The sequence below is a fragment of the Ptychodera flava genome, chromosome 19 (genome assembly GCF_041260155.1).
Source record: "Ptychodera flava strain L36383 chromosome 19, AS_Pfla_20210202, whole genome shotgun sequence".
In the NCBI taxonomy this organism is placed as follows: Eukaryota; Metazoa; Hemichordata; class Enteropneusta; family Ptychoderidae; genus Ptychodera; species Ptychodera flava.
The window spans coordinates 23491395-23515520 of record NC_091946.1 but is presented as its reverse complement, the minus strand read 5'-3'; the positions used below and the strand labels follow the sequence as shown (position 1 = coordinate 23515520).

At 38.7% G+C, this 24126-nt stretch overlaps 1 protein-coding gene across 1 annotated transcript in view; it reads left to right on the top strand.

Moving 5' to 3' along the window:
* LOC139118975 (beta-galactoside alpha-2,6-sialyltransferase 2-like) overlaps positions 1-23706 on the top strand; it is a 68445-nt gene extending 44739 nt beyond the window's left edge. The window contains exons 4-5 of the mRNA XM_070682574.1: positions 17273-17450; positions 19810-23706. Coding sequence (XP_070538675.1) covers positions 17273-17450; positions 19810-20090 — 459 coding nt within the window. The 3' untranslated portion in view covers positions 20091-23706. The remainder of the gene's footprint in view (positions 1-17272; positions 17451-19809) is intronic.
* Positions 23707-24126: the final 420 nt, after the last annotated feature.

Here is a 24126-nt window from a genome sequence, read left to right as displayed (position 1 = left end):
GAGTAGACTACTCGCTATTTAAAGGGACAAAGCCGGCCATTTTTTCATGAATTTTGTTAGATACGAGATGCTACTTATATTGTTTGACAAGTTAAAAGATACTGAATGAATGGGTGACCATGCATATATTCGACCCCGGTTTTAGACACGATTAATGAAACTATCGCGAAAATGAATTACTTGTAATGGTCATGACCATCAATTCATTTTCGCTGGAGAAACAAATAACCAAAGATTTACCGATATTTGAAATTCAAAATGGCCGCCATTCCCCTGTTTACTCTACTAATTAGTCCCCGCGACGAAGTCCGCGGGGACTTATAGATTGGGTCCCGTCCGTGTGCGTCCGTCCGTCCGTCCGTCCGTCCGTCCGTCCGTCATCAACAGTTTCTCAGACACTGCTGAACCAATTTTGTTCAAACTTGGCACAAAGGCATAGCACTATGACCTACAGATGCACATCGATTTATTTTGCAATACGATCCAATATGGCCGCCAGACGGCCATTTTATTACGATTTTTTCATGTACAGAGCCATAACTCAGGCATGTTTCAACCGAGTTTATTCAAAGTTGGTACAAGGACAATGACCAATGTCATATATATGCATGTCGATTTTTTTTGTGATACGATCCAATATGGCCGCCAGGCGGCCATTTTGTTTTGATTTTTTCATGTACAGAGCCATAACTCAGGCATATCTCAACCGATTTTATTCAAAGTTGGTACAAGGACATTGACCTATGTCATATATATGCATGTCGATTTGTTTTGTGATACGATCCAATATGGCCGCCAGGCGGCCATTTTGTTTCGATTTTCCATGTACAGAGCCATAAGTCAGGCATATCTCAACCGATTTTATTCAAAGTTGGTACAAGGACATTGACCTATGTCATATATATGCATGTCAATTTGTTTTGTGATACGATCCAATATGGCTGCCAGGCGGCCATTTTGTTTCAATTTTTTCATGTACAGAGCCATAACTCAGGCATATCTCAACCGATTTTATTCAAAGTTGGTACAAGGACATTGACCTATGTCATATATATGCACATTGATTGTTTTGTGATGCGATCCAATATGGCTGCTGTGCAGCCATTTTGTTATGATTTTTTCGTGTACAGAGCCATAATTCAGGCATATCTCAACCGATTTTATTCAAAGTTGGTACAAGGACATTGACCTATGTCATACATATGCACATTGATTTGTTTTGTGATACGATCCAATATGGCTGCCTTGTGGCCATTTTTTTTATGATTTTCCATGTCCTGAACCATAACTCAGACATGTATCAAGCAAATTTATTTAAAGTTGGTACAAGGACTTGACTTATACCGTAGTATACATATGTACTTCAATATAAATATGTACTTTGTTTGTTTCTCGATATGGTCCGATATGGCCACATGGTGGCAATTTTGTTATGGTTTTTTTCATGTCGAGAGCTATGACTCTGGCAAGTCTCAACTGATTAGTCCCCACGGACACTGTCCGGGGGACTTATAGGTTTGGTCATGTCCGTGCGTGCCGTGCGTCCGTCCGTCCGTCCGTCCGTTCACGCAGATATCTCAGAGATGCCTGGAGCGATTTCATTCAAACTTGGTACAAGGATTATCACCTATGCCGTACATATGCACGTTGATTTGTTTTACGATCCGATCATTCAATTTCGCCGTCTGGCAGCCATTTTGTTTCCTGTATTTGATGTCGATGCGTATGTTCATGCAAATTTTTCAGTGATGCTAAGAGCAATTCCATTCAAACTTGGTACATAGATTACTCTATATGTTATACATGTGCACATCAATTTTTGTTTTGATCTGGTCTAAAATGGCTGCATGGCGGCCATTTTGTTTCCTATATTTTACGACTGTGCGTTCGTTCACGTAAATTTCTCAGCGATGCCGGGCGCGATTGCATTGAAAGTTGGTACCTATATTAATCCTTATCACATATATATGCACGCTAATTTTTGTAATGATTCGATCATAAATGGCTGTGTGACGGCCGTTTTCTTTCCTGTATTTGATATCCATCCACAGGGTCCCCAGGTATGATCCACAGGCATTCCAGGATGAAATTAATATTGATGCTGTGTCCATGCATAGGGGCTCATGAATGCAGATATCTGAGATATTCCGTGCCAATTCTTTTAAACTTGGTACAAGGATACTACACTGTGGCATACATATGCAGGTCCATTTATATTGGTGTGGCATGCATAATTAGGTCTAATTTGCATAATTCGAGATTAGAGCGCTGTTTCTGGTACAACTGTACCAAATCTGATGAAACTTTGTGCAGATGGTTTTAGTCCCCACGGACACCATCTGGGGGACTTATAAGTTTGGTCATTTCCGTACGTGGGTCCGTGCGTGCGTGTGTACGTGTGTCCATCCGTTCACGCAGATATCTCAGGGATGCCTGGAGCGATTTCATTCAAACTTGAAACAAGGATTACTTCATATGTCATACAGATGCATGTCGATTTGTTTTGTGATACGATCCAATATGGCTGCCGTGTGGCCATTTTATTACGATTTTTTCATGTATATAGCCATTACTCAGGCATGTTTCAACCGATTTTATTCAAAGTTGGTACAAGGACATTGACCAATGACATAGATATGCACACCAATTTGTTTTGTGATACAATCCAATATGGCCGCCTGACGGCCATTGTGTTTTGATTTTTTTTCATGTACAGAGCCATAACTCAGGCATATCTCAACTGATTGTATTCAAACTTGTTACAAGGACATTGACCTATGTCTTACATATGCACGTCAATTTGTTTTGTGATACGATCCAATATGGCTGCTAGGCAGCCATTTTATTACGATTTTTTCATGTACAGAGCTATAACTCAGACATGTTTCAACAGATTTTATTCAAAGTTGGTACAAGGACATTGACCAATGTCATAGCTATGCACATCAATTTGTTTTGTGATACGATCCAATATGGCCACCGTGCGGCCATTTTGTTACGATTTTTTCATGTACAGAGCCATAACTCAGACATATCTCAACCGATATATTGAAAGTTGGTACAAGGACATTGACCTATGTCATACATATGCACATTGATTTGTTTTGTGATACGATCCAATAAGGCCGCCATGTGGCCATTTTATTATGATTTTTTCATGTCCTGACTACAGCTCAGACATGTATCAAGCGAATTTATTCAGAAATATTTTTATCACTGACCTTATGAAGAAGACTCTATCCTCTCTGAGGACCTGCAATCAAAGTACCCATTAACAAGTGGGGACTGTGTCATCAACGATGACTTGTTTTATTCAAAGTTTGTAACTGAACATTGCTTATGTCATACATATACTTGTTGATTTTTTAAACAGTAAGATCAAATATCGCTGCGTGGAGGCGATCTTGTTACGATTTTCTCGTATACTGAGCCATAACTCAGACATATTACCACCAGTATCATTCAAAGTTGGTACAAGGACATTGACCTATTTCATACATGCTCGTCAATTTGTTTCATTTCATGTAGCAGTATCATGTCAATTATTGAAGTTTCATAATTAGGCTGATATGTCAAGAAATACTGCATCAAATTTCATGAAACTTTGTACAGATGTTAAGCTCACATTGCTTAACAGTGAAAAAGACATTTATCAGTGTCATTTTAATTAATTTGTAATTGCATATGTAATGATCTTTCCTAATTAGAGTGATATATCCACAAATACAACGTCAAATTTGATGAAACTTGATACAGATGTTGATCTCATAGTGTTGTAAATCCTGTATTAAACTTTATGAAATATGGTACCGGTGAAAATCTATTAGTGTTAGGATAGTATGAAAAAATGTTTTGCAACATCCTGTCAACTAATTCCCAGTTGACTCATTTAATGACCTTTAGGATAGTGGCCTACATTTGTTTTATGTTTTCATCACCATGGAACTCATTCTTGGCGATTGAGTGCCATCTGTATCAAAGTATTTTTATCACAGGACCTGTAATCAAAGTACCCATTAGCAAGCGGGGACTGTGTCATCAACGATGACTTGTTTACTCTACTAATTTTTTTGATTTTGGAAAAACTAAGAGGGTAAAAAGTTTTCTTACACCAAGAGCTTTAAATTGAATCCCGACAAGTGGTAGATCAGAAAAGAAGTTTAAAAGCTTGAGAGTCCAAATATCTGTCTCCGAGGCGCATTCTTCCTTGAAGGGCGAGCCGGCAACGACTGTTTTTACATCAGCAGGCGGGGCAAGGGCGAGCAGAAATTCATTATTGTTTTGTTCAGCGCGCAACTTCGAAGGAAGAAATCGTACAGTTTGGCGAGAGATCGGTTTCACCCATTGTTGTGTCTCAGTGATTTACTATGCATGTTCACCCATAGACCCTCGAGAAAAACTCGAGGGTCCATGTTTCACCACAGTAGGCAATTGTACACCCATGGCCACGTTACTGTTGATTAAGCCTACTTGCTGCAGTCAGATCTTTATTGAAAGACAAATATGAAAAAAAAACACAACGCTGTAGATTCTTTATCATTTATATATATATATATATATATATATATATATATATATATATATATATATATATATATATATATATATATATATATAACAAATCATATTTAACAAATAGGTAAACACACGCGCACATAAACGAAGTAACACATGACCTATTTACACGTGAGACCAGAGCACCAAACTAAACGCCGAACTATATCCTGTCTTCGGGTTTGCGGTCATTACCACAATGAACGGTGTTCGAGCAAGAAGTTTGGGCGATTTTGGCAGCAATTGGTCACAGGACGTACTGATGGAAATGAGTAAATTGTAGTTTGATTAAATGTGTACTCATTTCCATCTTGAGAGATGGAAACGTCATCCGCATGATGGATGGTCAGAGCATAGACGTAAAATATCTTTTTTTTACGTCCATGGTCGAGAGATAAGCAAGTGTATTAGGTCATCGCTGCCAGGGCCAGGGAAAAGGGACTCGAGAGAACCGCGGAGCAATGTCAAACAAAAATCAAACCGTTGTGAGCCAAATTCAACCTTGTCGACAATAACCTTCGTAATGGCAAAGGTAGAAAAACGGATGTCCCCACCTTACCGTCGAAAAGTTTGCGTTGTATTGATGTTTGTTTCGCTTCGGATATGTGTGAAATAGGATCCCCACGTTACTATTCAATTGTTAGTGTTACAATAGTGTTTGTTAGTTCTCACGGACACCGTCCGGGGGGACTTACAGGTTTGGTCATGTCCGTGCCGTCCGTGCGTCGGTCCGTTCACACAGATATCTCAGAGATGCCTGGAGTGATTTCATTCAAACTTGGTACAAGGATTACTTCATATGTCATACATATACACGTCGATTTGATACGATACGATCCAATATGGCCGCCATGCGGCCATTTTGTTACGATTTTTCACGTACGGAGCCATAACTCAGGCACATCTCAACCGATTTTATTCAAAGTTGGTACAAGGACATTGACCTATATCATACATATGCACGTCAATTTGTTTCACGATATGATCCAATATGGCCGCATGGCGGCCATTTTGTTACAATTTTTTCATGTACGGAGCCATAACTCAGGCACGTCTCAACCGATTTTATTCAAAGTTGGTACAAGGACATTGACCTATGTAATGCATATCCACATTGATTTGTTTTGTGATACGATCCAATATGGCCGCATGGCGGCCATTTTGTTATGATTTTTTCATGTACGGAGCCATAACTCAGGCACATCTCAACCGATTTTATTCAAAGTTGGTACAAGGACATTGACCTGTATCATACATATGCACATCAATTTGTTTCATGATATAATCCAATATGGCCGCATGGCGGCCATTTTGTTACAATTTTTTCATGTACGGAGCCATAACTCAGGCACGTCTCAACCAATTTTATTAAAAGTTTGCACAAGGACATTGACCTATGTCATGCATATGCATGTCAATTTGTTTCACGATGTGATCCAATCCGGCCGCATGGTGGCCATTTTATTACAATTTTTTCATGTCCTTAGCCATAACTCAGGCAGGTCTAAACAAATTTCATTCAAAGTTGGTACAAGGACATTGACCTATATCATACATATGCACGTCAATTTGTTTCACGATGTGATCCAATATGGCCGCATGGCGGCCATTTTGTTACAATTTTTTCATGTCCTTAGCCATAACTCAGGCAGGTCTAAACAAATTGTACTGCATCAAACTTTACCGGTGATAATCTGTCAGTGTTAGGATAGGATGCAAAAATGTTTGGCAGCATCCTGTTGATTAAGTACTAATTGATTCATTTTAATGACCTTTTGTAATTAGTATGGCGGCTTACATTGGTTTCATGTTTTCACCACCATGGAACTCATTTTTCATCATTAAGCCCCATCTGTATCGCAGTATTTTTCATCACAGACCTAATTAATGAAGAGGACTTTTTCCTCTCAGAGGACTTGTAATTAAAGTACAAGTGGGGACTGTGTCATTGTCAACGACAGTGTTTGTTTCGTTTAGAATAGGTATAGGGAAGTTTATTTTAATGTAATGAGTACGATAGTGTTTTGTTTGTGTGTTTGTCCATATCGACCGTTACACGGGTACGGGTGCAGTGCAGGATTCATGATCCAGACATATAGGAAAAGGAAACATAAACCTGCTCGTTTTCTTCGACGGCGACCCGTCGATCTTAAAACGGAATGGATATCGACATCAGGCGGAGCGAGGCAATCAAAATTCTCTTCTTCTTGTAAATGTCTTCGCCGATGGCGTCTCGATCAATTGACTGAAACACGGTCTCTCCCCGTATTTGAAACAAAAACTTGAAAAAGAGCGTAGACAGTAGTCCTGCGTAAGACATGATGATGTATGTTCCCGACGTTGTAAGGCTTCCCACCACATGTGGTGTGAGGCCGTAAAACGTCGGGGGAACACACAGCATCGTACGCAGGGCTACTAAGACAGCAGCTGTCCGATGTTTGTGTCCGCCAATGCGAGCCAGCGATTGTTCTCTGGTCCAGTGAATACCGCTGAGGAAGCTTGAGCAAACTAATACCTTGTTGATTGGCGTGTAAACGTGAGATTACTAAGAGCTTGGTACTCTGTGGGTTGCCTAATACTGCCAAAAGCGAAGTTTACTCTGTACAGAGACGCAGAGTCATAAAGACCTCTCCAGTCATCATAAATTCCGCAATTTCACCTACAATAAATTGTAATTAACAGCCTTTGGTAGAGCTGGTTGTGCCTATGTACAAACAAAATTTCTGACTGCTTCAAGTGGACTTAAACAACAGTCAAGTGGCCACGGGTGTATGGGTCCACACCTCTTTATCGACTCATTCTGATGATTCCGTCGCCGTAGCGGCGGTCTCTCTCAGTGGATTTAAACTGATACATGTACCCGTACAGCAGACCGCACGTTTTAAGCGAACGGATGGTAAATAAAGTACTGTCAAAGAAGCACGGGACCTTTTCCAGCAAAATCCTGATAAAAACCATTAAAGTAACATATTGAACTGCCATTCTGTTCAACAAAGAAAAGTGACTCGACCATCTGTTTCTTGAAATTTAAATATTTGTGCAAATCACTCGCACGCAGCGCATAATAGTTAAATATGTTTTATCAGGTATACGAAATATAAATGCAATGATAACATTGTATCCACAATTGTGTGGACGCCTCTCCCCACAACAACCGGAACTTTTTCACGGGTTCTGTGATTCAAGACAAGAAAAAATCTCAATGGATTGTTACGTCATACTATAGTCGTGCTACAAGACAGTGATCAGTCATCGATCTGTTCGAAGCGACGATTGGTTTTGCGGCGCGAAGTCACAATTGTAGAATGATGCTTTCAACTGAATAGTCGAAGTGCGAAAACAGAATCAAGGGTCGACAACACTTTGTGTTACCTCCGAATGATTGGGTAGTCGTATCTTACCAATATAATTAAAACAATACAAATAGACTCCCTAAGTCGCTGTGAATAGTTACAATGGACCATGGAGGTAGCAGAGAAATGTTGATCCACTATACATGGGAGTCTATGACAAACCTGTGAATAATTTTTTTCCAATGTAAGACTTGCAATATTTGTGCATATACGGACACTTGATAATTGACATATTTGTACTCGATTTGAAGAAGGTGGTTACATGTTCATATATGTATAAGAAATTTGATTTTGGAATATTGTGGTCTTTGAGGAAACTATGAATATTTTTTTACAATACAAACTCGGTAAATCTGTGTATTTATAGACGTTTGATAATTGATGTTAATGTATTTGATTAGACTAAGGTGGATACAAATGCATGTTTGTGCAATGGGTTTGATTTTGGAATTTCACTGAAAATGTTGATTCACTTTACATTGTAGTCTATGTGGAAACTACAAATAACACATAGGTTATCATCTCCCAAATTGTTATTCAAAGGTTGTCTGACCTGAAGCTTCCAGTTATTATTGATGACACTATGCACTATTCTAAAAAGTTTATATTCTGTCAAAGTCTTCAAAAAGTAAAAATGTAGATACGGCGACATGAACGTTTGATTCTGACCTAGGGCCGCGTTCAAAAAAAGTGGTGAGGGGGGGGCTGGAGGAATTCAGGGGGGGATTCGAAAATTTTTGGGGTAGTCGAGGGGGGACTTGAAAGTTTTGCTTCTGCCTATAGGGGAGGACCTGAAAATATTTGACTCCCAACATTTTGATGTCGTCCAATGGTTCTAATGTTAGTAATAATTAAACAAAATCTAGAATCGTTTTGTTATACTTTATGTCTTTAATCTCGAAAAAGTCTAAAAATATATGAATGCCATTAAATTTTCGTCCAACACGTTGGCCTTGTAATGGGGCAGGAGCTTCAACTGTTGATAATTTTTCAATATTTCTATGCAATGTATCAAACACAATTTCTCGGTGTCTCTCTACAGCATGCTGAAAAACACAATATTCAGTTTGTCAACAAAGCCCGTTTGTCTAAATATTGGTGATAATTGAATGATGCAAATGCACGGTACACGTAGGCTGTGTTGGCAAGCTGAATACTGGATAGCTCAACATTCTGTAGGGAATAGAACAAGAACACAATTGTATAAACTGAACAAAAATATTGTCAAAATAAAAAGTTAATACAACTACTGCCCTGCTACTACATACTGGCAGTGACAGTGATACATGTAGCTCTGACTCTGATGTAGTTTAAGAAGAGTTTCGGTCATAGGACACTCAATTGACAGTGAAACATACATCTACTTGTACACAAGATCCAGCCAGAGAGCAACACATAGAAGACTAGGGGACTAACAGTTACCATGGATTTTTGAATTCTGACATATGAGAACAATCAAATATTAGAGAAAAAGATGGGGTCACCATAATTGATCTTATACGATGAAAAGTCAGTAAAACCATTCATTTCAAGTTCATGCATTAAATGAAATTTTCATATCTCGTTGTACCAATAACACAAAAGTAAAACTTTGAAAGTAAAGACTCTTATTTAAATGGAAAAATGTGTGACTAAATGGAATCTTTTATTTTTTATCAAATTTGCCATTATTACACCCAAAATTTTTGAGATAAAACATTAATTTCATGGAATATTTTAACCTTCCAGTATTGTCAATTTTGTAAAACATTTTATAAGTGGCATCTAAATTGTATATGTCTTGTACTTTTGAAAAAAAAATTTGGTAGGTCACTGTGCTCATTTTTTCACAATTTGGTTAAACGTAGCTAGGAATACACAATTTTCATACTCTCTCATGATTGTCATTTTGTGTGCTTTTCAGCTGGTGCCATTGAACTGGCCAGAGGTGGATAAACTCAAGTCGGCTTAGACTGAGAAATCCAAAGAGTGTACTGATGCATTTAAAAATGAATCAATTTAAGAACTTGCCCTAGGTATATGGCTCTACAACCTGCTGATAAGAGATAGTGTTGAACATTTGCGTGCAGAACGACACATTACATGTTTTTTTTTACTCTGCGTGCATTCCTAATAAATATGCGGCTATATGGTAATTGGGGGGGACTTGAAAATTTTTGAGGGTATTGAGGGGAACTTGAAAACTTTTGAGGGTATCGAGGGGGGGATCTGAAAAAAAATAAGATTTCAATCGCGATTCCTCCAGCCCCCCCCCCCCCCCCCCCCTCACCTTTTTTTTTGGATTGAACCGCCTACCCCCAATGTATTGTCAGTGGATGAATGTCATCTCCCAAAGTGTTATTGAAAGGTTCAGTTGAAACTTGTGGTCATTATAGAGGACAGTTTTGCACAACAGAAGGGTTAGGCAAGTAGAAATCATGACAACCTAACTCTTTTGCCTCAAGGTGGCTGCTTGGATCATCAATAAATTGTTTAATATACCCGAAAACTTGCGCCCGAAGGGCGCGCTGAGAATGAAAATGGAAGGCAATGCAGTGCCAAAAGGCAGGAAGGCCATTGAAAAGGAATTTTATATTCAATAAATTTTCAAGTCCCCCCTTTGTAATATCATTTTTTTAAGATTCCCCGGCATATCGTAAATTTTTTCAAGTCCCCCCGAAATCCCCCTCCAGAGGCGTTTGTGAATACAGCCTAATTCGACCTTGTATACCTTTTGACCACCGATCCTGCAGGCTTTTAGTACCCGTGCTGACGTCCTCTGGTCGTTAGACAATGCTCACTGTAACATTTGTCACACTCACAAAATATTCAATATAGGTGTGTGGCGAAAATTTCACGATGGTCATTAGCACCTTAGAACTGTTGCAAAGCTACATATCAATCGTGGGCTGATACCAGGTGAAAGTCACAACTTGCTTCTGGAAGATTCGACTCTCTATGAGCATGTTATGTAGGTCATTTACCCCACACTCATCATGACCTGAGTTCAATTAGTCTAGAACATTCTCAAGGTCACTGCCCTTAATGACCTCACAACCTTGAATTCAATTAGTCATGTTTGGAATGTTCTGGAAAGTTGATTAGTTGTGTAAGAGAGATAATTTTAGAACAGTAATTAGCATGTCAATAAAAGTTCTAGATTGTTCTTATATGCCTTTATAAAAGGGACGTGCTCAGCTTCCAGTCAGACTTTTGGGATCGTGTCTCTTGTGTGTTACTAAACTCCAGCAGTAGTCATTCTCAAGACTTTTCAAGACCTTCACTGCCAACGCTGGATTTATACTGTGGACTTTGTGCAGCTTCAAGCCTGCAAGCCAAAGGACTGTTCATTCATCCAACTGACTGTTACAACTCTGAGACTGGAGCTTTGCCGTCCCAGCTGAGATAAGTAGTCTGTACACTTTTAAAGCTTGTATTTTATCCCTGACTTAGCAATTAGTTTTATTTTTGTAATAAATTTTGTTTAAACGTTAACTGCTGAGTTCACCCTTTTGTTCGTATCCTCTGCACGTAACAAAATTGGGGGCTCGTCCGGGAGACGAATATTTTGAGCCGTTTGAGAACATTTTGCCAGCCTTTTCAAAACTACTGTATACTGTGAACTCAGCAAAATTTAATTATGGCGGAATTTAAACCAGAGGAAATGGATGACCTTGATCAGGACACATTTGATTCCCTCAGAAAAGACGACCTCATAGCACTGGCCGATTTCCTTAAAGTAGAAGTTAAACGATCTATGCGCAAGCGAGAAATACAGTTCAAGATTGCAAAATATTTAGTTAAATCAGGCCATTTTGAGGAGTCTGCCTTAAAAGATTATGAACCTCAGTCTTCCTTTGAACTCAGAAAATTAGAGTTAGAAATACAGGCAGATTTGGCACGTGAAAAGTTGCAAATGGAAGAAAGACAGAGAGAGAAAGATAGGCAGGAAAGATTAGAAATGGAAGAAAGACAGAGAGAAAAGGAATTGCGATTAGAAGAACAGCGATTACAGGTAGAACTAAAACGTTTAGAGCTTGGACAGTCAGGAAAATTCTTCCCTTCAGACAAGTTTGACATCACTAAGCATTTCAGGTTAGTTCCCCCTTTCCAAGAAAAGGATGTTGATAAATATTTCCTTCATTTTGAGAAAATTGCTCAGAGTCTGAACTGGCCTAAGGAGTCCTGGTCTATGCTTTTGCAGAGTGCTTTGGTGGGTAAAGCCAGAGAAATTTACATTCATTGTCAGTAGAGCAGGCTTCAGATTATGATTCTGTGAAGGAATTAATTCTCAAGGGCTATGAGTTGGTGCCTGAAGCTTACCGTCAGAATTTAGGGATTGTGAGAAGGTGAAGGATCAAACTTATGTTGAATTTGCTCGAACAAAAGAACAACTGTTTGATCGTTGGTGCTCTTCTGAAAAGGTCAGTCAGAATTATGACAAATTACGACAGCTTGTTTTGATTGAAGAATTTAAAGGTGCATCCGGAGTGACATCAAGACGTTTATCAATGAACAAAAGGCAGATACATTAGAGGTTGCTGCACGTTTGGCCGATGATTATTCATTGACCCACAAATCTTCATTTCTCAGCAAACCATCCCAGTCCTTTTCATACAGAAACAATGCAGGTAAATTTAACTCCTCCTTTTCATCCAAGAATTTTTCAAAGGACACTTCCACATCATCAAATCCCAAGTCTCAATCTCCTTCTGACAAACAGTTTGGTACACTTTCTTGTAATTATTGTAAGAAAGACGGCCATTTAATGTCAGATTGTTTCAAATTGAAAAGAAAACGTGAAGGTCAAAGTGGTCAAAGTGGATCTAAGCCCACCGGCTTTATTTCTTCATCAACTCAATTAGAGTCTAATAATGTGTGTAACACATTTTCTGAGGTTAAACCCCTCTTATCCCCAATTAATGAGGTCAAGGTCAATTCTTCTCAAGATAGCATTATGGGTATTTTCGAACCATTTATTCATAATGGTTTTATATCACTTTCTAGTGATTTTCTTCCGCTACCCCTGTCAAAATTTTAAGAGATACCGGGGCTTCCCAGTCTCTTTTGTTGGCAGATACCCTGCCGTTTTCTGAAAAGTCATTTTCAGGTTCTAAAGTTCTTATTAAGGGGGTAGATTGTAATGACTACATTCCTGTTCCTCTCCATAATGTCTATTTGTCTTCGGACTTTGTTTCTGGACCTGTGACTTTAGGTATTAGGCCTTTTTTGCCTTTTGAAGGGATTCACCTTCTTCTTGGAAACGACCTTGCTGGGGACAAGGTCATTACTAATCCACTTGTGACTGATAATCCTAGTTTAGATCAGGATCCAGAGCCAATTGAACAAGAGATACCCGATTTATTTCCTTCATGTGCCATTACTCGAGCCATGTCAAAGAAAACTTCTGAGAATCAAATACTCTCAAAAATAATGTCACAGATGTTGACTTAAATGACACCTTTCTCAGTCAGGTGTTTGACACGGATCATTCCGTTATCCCTCGTGGATTTGAAACTTCCAGTAAAACTTCTGCTGACCAAAGTCAGACATTTTCTAGATCAAATCTCATTGCAGAACAACACAAAGACCCAGATATTTTGTCTTTGTTTGACAGGGTAGATGATGAAGGTAAAACTTCAGATAGCTCTGTTTCCTATTATACAAAATCTGGTATTCTCATGCGTAATGGAGACCTCCAGATGTTTTGGTTGATGACGATTGGGCTATAAAACATCAAATTGTGGTTCCAAAGTCCTATCGTGCTGAAATATTGCGCCTGGCCCATGAAACACCCTGGGCTGGTCATTTGGGAGTCAGGAAAACTTATCACAAAATTCTCAGTCACTTTTATTGGCCTAATCTCAGGCAGGATGTAGCACATTTCTGTAAAACTTGTCACACATGTCAAATGGTAGGAAAGCCAAATCAGACCATTCCAAAGGCCCTTTACAGCCAATTCCTGCATTTCAAGAACCATTTAGTAGGATACTAATAGACTGTGTTGGGCCCCTACCAAAAACAAGATCAGGAAATGAGTACATGTTGACAATTATGTGTACATCAACTCGGTTCCCAGAAGCCATACCACTGAGAAATATAAAGACAAAGACTATAGTGAAAGCTTTAGTCAAATTTTTCACTTTATTTGGCCTCCCTAAATGTGTCCAGTCCGATCAAGGCTCCAACTTTATGTCTGGAATTTTTCAACAAGTAATGGATCAGCTAGGCATTAAACAGTATAGGTCATCCGCCTATCATCCAGAAAGTCAGGGTGCCCTTGAGCGATTTCATCAAACTTTGAAAAACATGATTAGGACCTACTGTTTTGACACAGAGAAGCAGTGGGATGAAGGAATTCATTTTCTGCTCTTTGCTGTTAGAGAGTCAATTCAAGAGTCTCTTGGTTTTAGCCCATTTGAGCTTGTATTTGGACATACAGTCCGTGGCCCACTTAAGCTCGTTAAAGAGAAATTCCTATCAGACGATGATGATTGTCTGAATATTTTGCAATATGTGTCAGATTTTCGTACAAAACTCTCTAAAGCATGTGAATTAGCCAGAGAAAATCTTGAGTCATCTCAGCAGTCAATGAAAACCAAATATGATAAAAGCACCTCAAAACGGAAGTTTGAACCAGGTCAAAAGTTCTTGTTCTACTTCCGGTTCCGGCAAACCACTCCATGCTCGTTACTTTGGGCCATACCTAATTGATAAGAAATTGAGTGATTTAAATTACATCATAATAACACCTGACAGGCGAAAACAAAAACAGCTATGTCACATAAATATGCTTAAGCCATATTTGGATAGGGATAATCCTACTATAACTCAGCCTGTCAGTGCAGTCAGTTCAAACCATTATGAAGATAGTGATACTGAAACTGACTTGAGTGAAAATACTCTAAACTCAAAGCTGGGCTCGGTCAAGCTTCAGAACTCAGAAATCCTGGAGAAGCTGGAGTCTACAAAGTTGGCACACCTCCAGCCAGAACAACAACAACAGGTGAAAGAACTGCTCCATGAATATAAACACCTGTTTCAAGATGTTCCAACGAGGACAAACGTCATCTATCACGACGTTGATGTTGGGGACAGTAAGCCTGTAAAACAACATCCATACAGACTGAATCCAACAAAAGCGAAATATCTCCAGGAAGAAGTCAAATACCTGCTGGACAATGACTTTATTGAACCCAGTAAAAGTAACTGGAGTTCGCCGTGTATACTTGTTCCCAAATCAGATCACAGTTATCGTATGTGCACGAACTTTAGGAAGGTCAACACTTTAACAAAGACAGACACTTTCCCAATCCCGAGGATTGATGACTGCATCGACCGAGTGGGAAAAGCCAAGTATGTGACGAAATTTGACCTACTGAAGGGATTTTGGCAAGTCCCTCTGACGGATCGTGCTCGTGAAATATCCGCCTTTGTTACACCAGACGGATTGTTTCCAGTACAAGGTGATGCCATTCGGAATGAAGAACTCTCCGGCAACGTTCCAACGGATGATCAACGACGTCATATCCGGGCTAGACGGATGTGCAGCTTACGTTGACGACGTCGTCCTGTATAGTGACACCTGGGAGGAACACATCAAGCTCATGCGGAAGTTCTTTGAGAGACTGAGCAAAGCAATGTTGACTGTCAACCTTGCCAAATCTGAGTTTGGTTGGGCGAGGGTGACTTACCTCGGACATACTGTAGGACAGGGTGAGGTAAAACCTGTTGATGCCAAAATCAGTGCCATTTCAAGTTTTCCCATACCAAACTGTAAACGACAACTGATGTGCTTTCTCGGTATGGCTGGATACTACAGAAAATTCTGTCCAAATTTCTCCACAATTACTGAGCCTTTGACTAACTTACTTAAAAGAAAGTAAAGTTTGTTTGGTCAGAGCAATGCCAACAGGCATTTGATACACTTAAAGCCATACTGCAAAGTGCCCCAGTGTTGTCTGCACCAGATTTCACTTTGCCATTCAAATTAGCTGTAGATGCTAGTGATACGGCTGCTGGTGCTGTTTTATTGCAAGAGGATAGTCATGGTGTAGATCATCCTGTTTGCTATTTTTCACGCAAATTTAACAAATCCCAGAGAAACTACTCTACAATTGAAAAAGAGTGTTTATCTTTGATATTAGCTTTACAGCATTTTGAAGTTTATGTTACTTCTTCAAATCAGCCAAATGTGGTTTATATTGATCACAACCCTCTTGTTTTTCTGCAGAAATTTAAAGGCAAAATCAGAAATTGCTAAGATGGAGTTTAATGTTACAGGAGTTTAATCTTGATATTAGACATATCAAAGGCAGAGACAATTTAATTGCAGACTGTCTCTCTCGTATTTAGAGTTTATTGTTGTTCACTTTCAAGAAATTTTAGTTTAGAGTAAAACAAAATTTGAGTACTTAAATCCTTTTCAAGATTACATTTGTAAAAGAAAGATTTTCTTTGAAAAATTTTCTTTTTTTGAAGAGGGGGTGTGTTATGTAGGTCATTTACCCCACACTCATCATGACCTGAGTTCAATTAGTCTAGAACATTCTCAAGGTCACTGCCCTTAATGACCTCACAACCTTGAATTCAATTAGTCATGTTTGGAATGTTCTGGAAAGTTGATTAGTTGTGTAAGAGAGATAATTTTAGAACAGTAATTAGCATGTCAATAAAAGTTCTAGATTGTTCTTATATGCCTTTATAAAAGGGACGTGCTCAGCTTCCAGTCAGACTTTTGGGATCGTGTCTCTTGTGTGTTACTAAACTCCAGCAGTAGTCATTCTCAAGACTTTTCAAGACCTTCACTGCCAACGCTGGATTTATACTGTGGACTTTGTGCAGCTTCAAGCCTGCAAGCCAAAGGACTGTTCATTCATCCAACTGACTGTTACAACTCTGAGACTGGAGCTTTGCCGTCCCAGCTGAGATAAGTAGTCTGTACACTTTTAAAGCTTGTATTTTATCCCTGACTTAGCAATTAGTTTTATTTTTGTAATAAATTTTGTTTAAACGTAAACTGCTGAGTTCACCCTTTTGTTCGTATCCTCTGCACGTAACAATGAGCATGACTTGAAACACTTCAGCATCAAATCACTCAAACCGCCCCCTAAAAATCATGAATTATTGCAATGAACGTATTGAAACGGTTCACTTTCCTTTCCCTGTTAAGATGTTACTGTTTGATCATGCCAGGGCAGTATTTTGATGTTAAGTCGAGTCCCAGGGTGAATTCAACGCCTACATAAATTTGCAGCACTGAATTTAATCTATCCGACGACTTCGTTCGACAGTGGAAACCTGCTCACAATGTAAACTTTCACCAATACAGTTATAAATATTTATTTATAATTTATTTATTAATGAATTTATTTTATTTATTTCAGTGGTTTATGGACCGGTCGGCCGCCAATTTTTTCAAAAGTTACATGCAGTGGCAAGAAACGTACCCGGATGTTCACAAATTCCTCGTTAACCCAGGATCTCTTTGGCGCCAGTGGGACACGGTGCAGGGTTTTACGCCGAAAAACCTGAAAAAAATCGGTGTCTCTTCGGGGTTTGTTGGTGAGTTTATGATATACGTAGCCCTTGTGGTCATGTTTAAAGGCAGGGGAATCGATCCCAGGGATCGAGTTTGTTCTAGTCTGTAAGAGGATTATGAAGGTGTCATAGCCTTTTTGTTTTCCATTGAAATTGTAATCTAGTAAGTAAATTTCCTGGCAAGACAATCTGACGCCTCAACCTTGCCTTCGAGTGTGTGAAAGAATATTATCACCAAATTAATGCCCAGCACCACGAAATAAAAAAGCGCTACCACTATGTAAATTCCAGCTGTCACGTGGTAAGTAGGTAGGGTCACAGTGTAACCATGGAGCTTGAATTTAGAAACGGCCGAGTATCGTAAAGTTGAACACTGTTCCTAAGCAAAGGGATTCGTGAATGGCCAATTAAAAGATAATAAAGAATAATTAATGCTTTTAAACCTAGTTGTGTGTACGAGCTCTCTTCTCTCGCTCCATGTTTCCTCGCGCTATGGGTCATGCATGTCATTGTATGCAGTATGCAGCGGGCCCTTCCTTGGTAAACTTTTGGTATAGGAATTCTTCGTAGACCTCCATACTGTTGCCATACTAAACCCGTATAGCATGCGAAAAGTTCGCAAAGAGAGGGCGCGCGCGCACTGCTGCAACACTGAACCACCATGAATCACAGAACAAGGAAACATAAGGAGAGGGCAGAGGACAAGGAAAAAGGGCTTGTACACAAAACTAATAGTTAAATAGCATTTTTCTTTAATTAATATCTTTTAATTGATCATTCACGAGCCCCTGTGCCCTGATGAGAAACTATGGCCGTTACAGACGACCAAAAGGGTATAACAATTTGTTTTGAAGAAGCAAGGGCACAGCATACATGAATTGTCGCTTACAAAATGCTGACACGTTTCAGATTGTTGTTTTCCTTTTATTTTTGCTGTTATTTAGGGGAGAGACAAAATAACGATATTCAGTCCATCTTCATGACATGAGTTTTAGTATAAGTGAATCGATCAATCAATTTTTAACAACGTTGTGTCGTGACTGGCAAAGAACTTTACCACCTCTTGCAGTGAACCTTTGACAATACTTATTAGGCGCCAAAACATGTTTCGCCCATTCGTTGACTTTTAACCCTTAAACCTCATCGATGAGAGTTTCTCCAGTGTAACAATATGAACCTAAGCTGTTGACTCCACAAATTCATATACGACAGATGTTCGCTTGGGTGAAAGCAAGACAGTTCTTTGCTTTGCGTCCACTGGCACTCAGAACTCCAAAAGGTGGTCGGGTGAACGGGTTAAACAAAATTAGCATAAAATCAATTTTGTTTTTATCGAACAATCAACAATATGCTTCAAGAGGATAGTCATATGTCTCCATGTGGTTCAATGGTTGTAATATCACTGCTGCATGGAAATGTTTTGTCAAAATGTAAAGTCATGCCTCGGTTTTGCGATCTAGAGTATCGCCAAGGATGGAAAATTTTGTATTTCAAGTTTAGCCTTTCCCAAAAAAATCTCTCCAATCCTATGCGTGCGCGGGCGCTGAAAAAAATAACTTACCCTTTTCTTGCCCGTTCAAAGATTTACAGGCCTGCGAACGATCAATGGAACTGGTTAGAAATTAAGTCTCATTTTCATCATTTATGTGCAAAAATATATAATAAATGTTTGTCAGCCATTTTTACAATACTTTCGGGAACTGCACACACAAGAATAACCCAAATGGTACCATGTGACTGCTAATTTAATGATGAAAACCACATTATTATACCACGGGCCCAAACGACAAGATACATCAGGAGACAGATGTGCAGAAGAATAATTCTTGTCAAACAAACAAACCATGTCTGAGTTCTGTGAATTTCTAGTGGCCAAAATCGCTTTCGTGGGTAACAACGACAATGGTAGTGTTTCGTAAGTTCTTTGCAATCATAATGGTGAAGTTTTGGCATCTTTGAGGTAGAATGCGCCTCGGGGACAGAAATTGTGACTTTTAAATTTTTAAAGTTCTTCTGAGCTACCACTTGTGGGGGCTCATTTTAAAGTTGTTAGAAAAAAAGACACCGTTGCGCCGACTTAGTTTTTTTTTCAAAATCGAAAATTGTGTTTGTCCCCTTAGAGTTAACTCAGGGATGGCGGCCATTTTGAAATTCAAATATCCGTAAATGTCAGACAGTTTGTGTCTGTTATACCAAATTTCCGATTTTTATTTTTGATTTTGAAAGAGCATGATTGAAGGATTCCGAGAAAAGTTTGAGCAAAAGTTTGTCTTTCACTTTAGGGACGTGCACTACCTTAAAGGCCACGATTCCCATACTTGCTTAATTATGACGTGACTGCAGAACTTTCTAATTCTCTTTTTCTTTGTCTCTCTCTATTAAGGTTTAGTCATCGCATTACAGGTGTGCAGAGAAGTCAATTATTATGGTTACGTCACGCCGAAAGGAAAAGTCTATGGCTGTCACTATTACGACAAGCCTAATTCCAAATCATGCAATTCAACGTTCCATTTTCACCCACTGGCGCAGGAGAAAGCACTGGTCATGAGTTTAGACGTCAGAGCGCAGAACAAGAGCATTACCGGCGAGGACGGGATAGTCACCGTTCCGGGATTTTCTACGATAACGTGTAAAGGAGACCGCACGGCGACGAAACGGCATTGAAAGCGAACGTTTGAAACCAGCAGTGACTTCTGACAAATATTGACAGAAACATACCGGCTTTGAGATTTTCCCAATACCCCCATGCAGTGTTGTACACGTGGACAGCAGGGTACCCGTATGCAATAGCGAGAATCCACCCACATATCATTTTTTGTCAATGTAAACGATCAAATTACAGGGTTGGAACGCTATGAAATACTTGCTGATACACAAAATTACGAGTTTAATTTAGTTTAGTTTCAGTTCTGAGGAATAGACTCTCAAATTGGTTTGGAATTCGATTTGTTGCATGTTGGCCACCTCTTGCACAGTTATCGCTATCATGGCACTGTTGGTAACATATCAAAGGGGATGGCGTCCTAACCTTGTAGCACATCACCATGAATACGGATTTATTCTTGAAAAGCCACTAGTATTTAATTTTTGATCAGGGATCGGTCTCTACAAAATAAAACAATGCAGATTGTTATTATGATAAGTTTTTGTTTTCTGGTCTCCACAGAAACTGGCCGGGACTTCTCAGGTTTTGCAGATTTATGAACATTGTTATGAACTTCGTATATTTACCTTTTGGAAATAAGTTTACATCTCTGCTTTAAAATGACCATCAAATTTGGGTTTTTAGGTTCTTCAAATATGTTAAACATTGAATCTTTGCAATTTTTGGGATTAGTAATCAGTGAAAAGTTACAACAGTTGATTGCTGGAAATTTGCGCCAGTAAAGTCAAACTCATCTATCAGTACCTGTTTTTAATGTGTTTTTTTCACTATTTGTTTTGTATGTGAATCGCAAGTTCTTGTTCTACTCCTCAAATTGTGTGGAAACACTTATTATTTAACTTGCCAACACAGCGTCTAAACGACTAAAATTCACCGTTACTGCTTATCGTTGGATTCTAGTCCAGACCATAATTCACTTCTCAACAATAACAGCGCGGTTTACACCTGTACAGGCTAATTTGACGAGCTGAAGACAGTGCCTTAACATGCTTTTGTGGAATAGAACAAGAAGCTGCTTACATATTAATATCAAATGGAGTTAAAAATCTTCAAACGTTACAGCTTCTGGCCCTAAAAGGATAGTCAATTCCGAGACAGTGTGGTCAGACAACGAAATTGCGGTTGAAAGTGATGTCGAACCGAAGTGTCTCGTTTACATTATTGACATGTTGTAATCGTCCTTCGCAGAGAAAGATGGATTGCCTTAAATTACTTTAAACAATTAAATTAAATAGTTTCTCTTAGTTTTTCTTCCTTCTTGATACACAAGTATACCTCGCATCTGCTTAATGTAATCTAGTTGTGACTCACGACTATCGATAATAAGCAAACAATTGAATATTTGCTGTCCCTTTGACAAATGCGCCGTAACCCAAGTGTAAATAACGGACATGTGCTTCAATTCGTTGTATATATTGCTCTAAAAGCATTTTCATGATCAATTAGTTGAATAAAAAGAGTAAGTTTTTAAATTGGGAGTATATATGAATTCCTGTATTTCTTTTTCTCGTCTCCCTTTCGTCGTTCAAAATAACTGTTTTACCTACCATCTTTAGTTTATCCCAAGAGATTGGAATAAGAGAACAGGGTCACTCTGAGAGAGTCTTTTATCCTAACATATGGTTGTACCGTGTCAAAATAAGGGTCCTATTCTATTTCAAAGTCTTAATTATTTGTGTTGTGTGCTTAGAGTGAGTATAGTGAGGTGACCGTTTTAAACTCATTGGGAAACCATGAAACAACGCAACAGAAGTCGATTGCAGATTGGATTAAACCATAGTACAAGATCATTCGAAGATGATATTGGAAGGAATACATTTTTGTAGACGTCTAAGTAAACCAATTCTTTGACTCAAAATGGCACATAAGTTGTCAATTTTGCTTATCCCAAGAGACCAAATTATCAAGAGTTACACCAAATATCTTCTCAAAGGTAACATTAGCAATACAAGTATCATTTATAACAATGTTAATTTTATCACCATTCGAGTGTGCATTATGCAGTTTCAGGCGAGACCAAGCTAACATAACTTTGGTTTTGCTCGCATTGATAACCATACCGTTACTTTTGACCATATTGTTAACAGAGATTGCATATTTTTGAAGTGACTTGTTAACTTGGGGTATCGAAGGACGAGTTGAAAGAAGAGTCTGGTCATCGGCTTACATGTCAAAGTTAGAATTACAAGTCAGGGACAATGCTAAATAAAAATTGTAAAGAGCAAAGGACCAAGTATTGAGCCTTGTGGTACACCAACCATAACTTTTTGGCTTTCTGACAGCCTACCCTTATGACAGACAATCTGTGAACGACCAGATAAGTAAGATTTGAACCACTCTAGATTTTTACCTTTCAGCCCATACAGGCACAATTTCTGAAGAAGAATGCCGTGATGAACAAGATCAAATGTTTTAGAAAGATCTAGAAAAAGGGCGACCATTGTCAATATTTCGTAATAAATCGTCACACATACGTAATAGAGCTGTTTGACACGAGTGATGTTTTCTAAAACCTGACTGCTTCTCATACAGCAATCTTCTCTCAGTCAAAAACTTTTAAGAATTGTAATGAACATGATTTTCCAGAACTTTTGAAATAGCTGGTAAGATTGAAATTGGTCTGTAATTAGACATTTCATTATAACATTACCAGACCCCATATGAATCAGAACAACTCTTGCACATTTGAAAATATAAGGGAATGTTGCATTTATCAATGCTCAAGTTTGACACTTTGATAAGAGACAATGAGATGACAGGTGCACCAACGCGCAATAGCGTTGCGATAACGTTATCAACACCTGTGGACTAAGCTTGTAAGAGAGTGCCTCTTTACAAATTCTGATATTAAATAAGGGATGTCAAAATTTACATTGTCAAGTTTGCCACTGAGATGATCTGCCAGTGGAGAGAAAGCTAGATTATTGTTAAGGGAACTTGAAATATTCGTGAAGAAGAAATTAAACGCATTAGCAATAACAGAAGGGTCCGAGGCAAGGGTACCGTTACCTATGAAAAAATATCGACAGGGTTTATAAAATGTAGCAAAGGGTTCTAAGAGTCCTTCATGCACATTTTGACATTTCGAGTAATTACCTTTTCTCTCTGTAAAACAACGTATTTTTTGTTACTTGTATTTTAGTCTTTGAATATTTTGAGAATTCTATTCCAGCGTATATTGCTGACATGTTTGTTCAATTAATGAATGTCCATATTTATCCTACACGCCCTTCTTCTACGCGCAAACTGCAAATTCCACAGTTTCAAACCAAGTCTGGTCAGAGATCTTTTGTTATGCGTACTCCCAGGATTTTGAATTCACTGCCAGAGAATCTTCGATGTAGCCCAAGTCTTGCGAGTTTTAAAACTGAACTGAAGCATTTTATTAAAAAACAATATTGACAAATAGTTGTTTTAATTATAATTTTTATTTTGTTGCCACTGTTTTATGTCATATTTTTTCCCTATACTTTTTAGTGTTTTTATTAGTCTTTCTGATCTGTACAGCTCTTTTATGAATTTTGTAGGACCCCATGGAAGATACCGGTCCAAGTGGGAAACTTTCACTCAATTGGTATATGTAAATGGGTGATCCTTTAATGTGAATAGATAAATCACGGTCTCTTTGTGGAGGGACCGTGGATAAATAAATAAATAAATAAATAAAACAGTCGAGGCAAGGTTCAATTTCCGTTGCTTTGTTAATCATTGCATGTCTGGGGAAACCTTTCGCAGTTAATCATGTTAATGAATCAATAAAAACGTACCCGCTATATAGTTTTGAATTGCAAGGTCTCTTAGCACGGGCTGGGGGCTCTTCAGTCTTGACGTCAGACTTTGCCTGTAATATCAACAAACAGCTATATCAAAACCAGGTGGTAAGGTAAAAATTGTATACTTAGCATATTTCACTATAATGGCGTCAGTATCACCTATGATGCCGTATGTTGTGGGTTCGAATCCGATTGAAAACTATCCGTATTTTCTATCCTGGGTCGGTAACACTGCTGGTGGACAGAATTGTCCCCGAGGTTA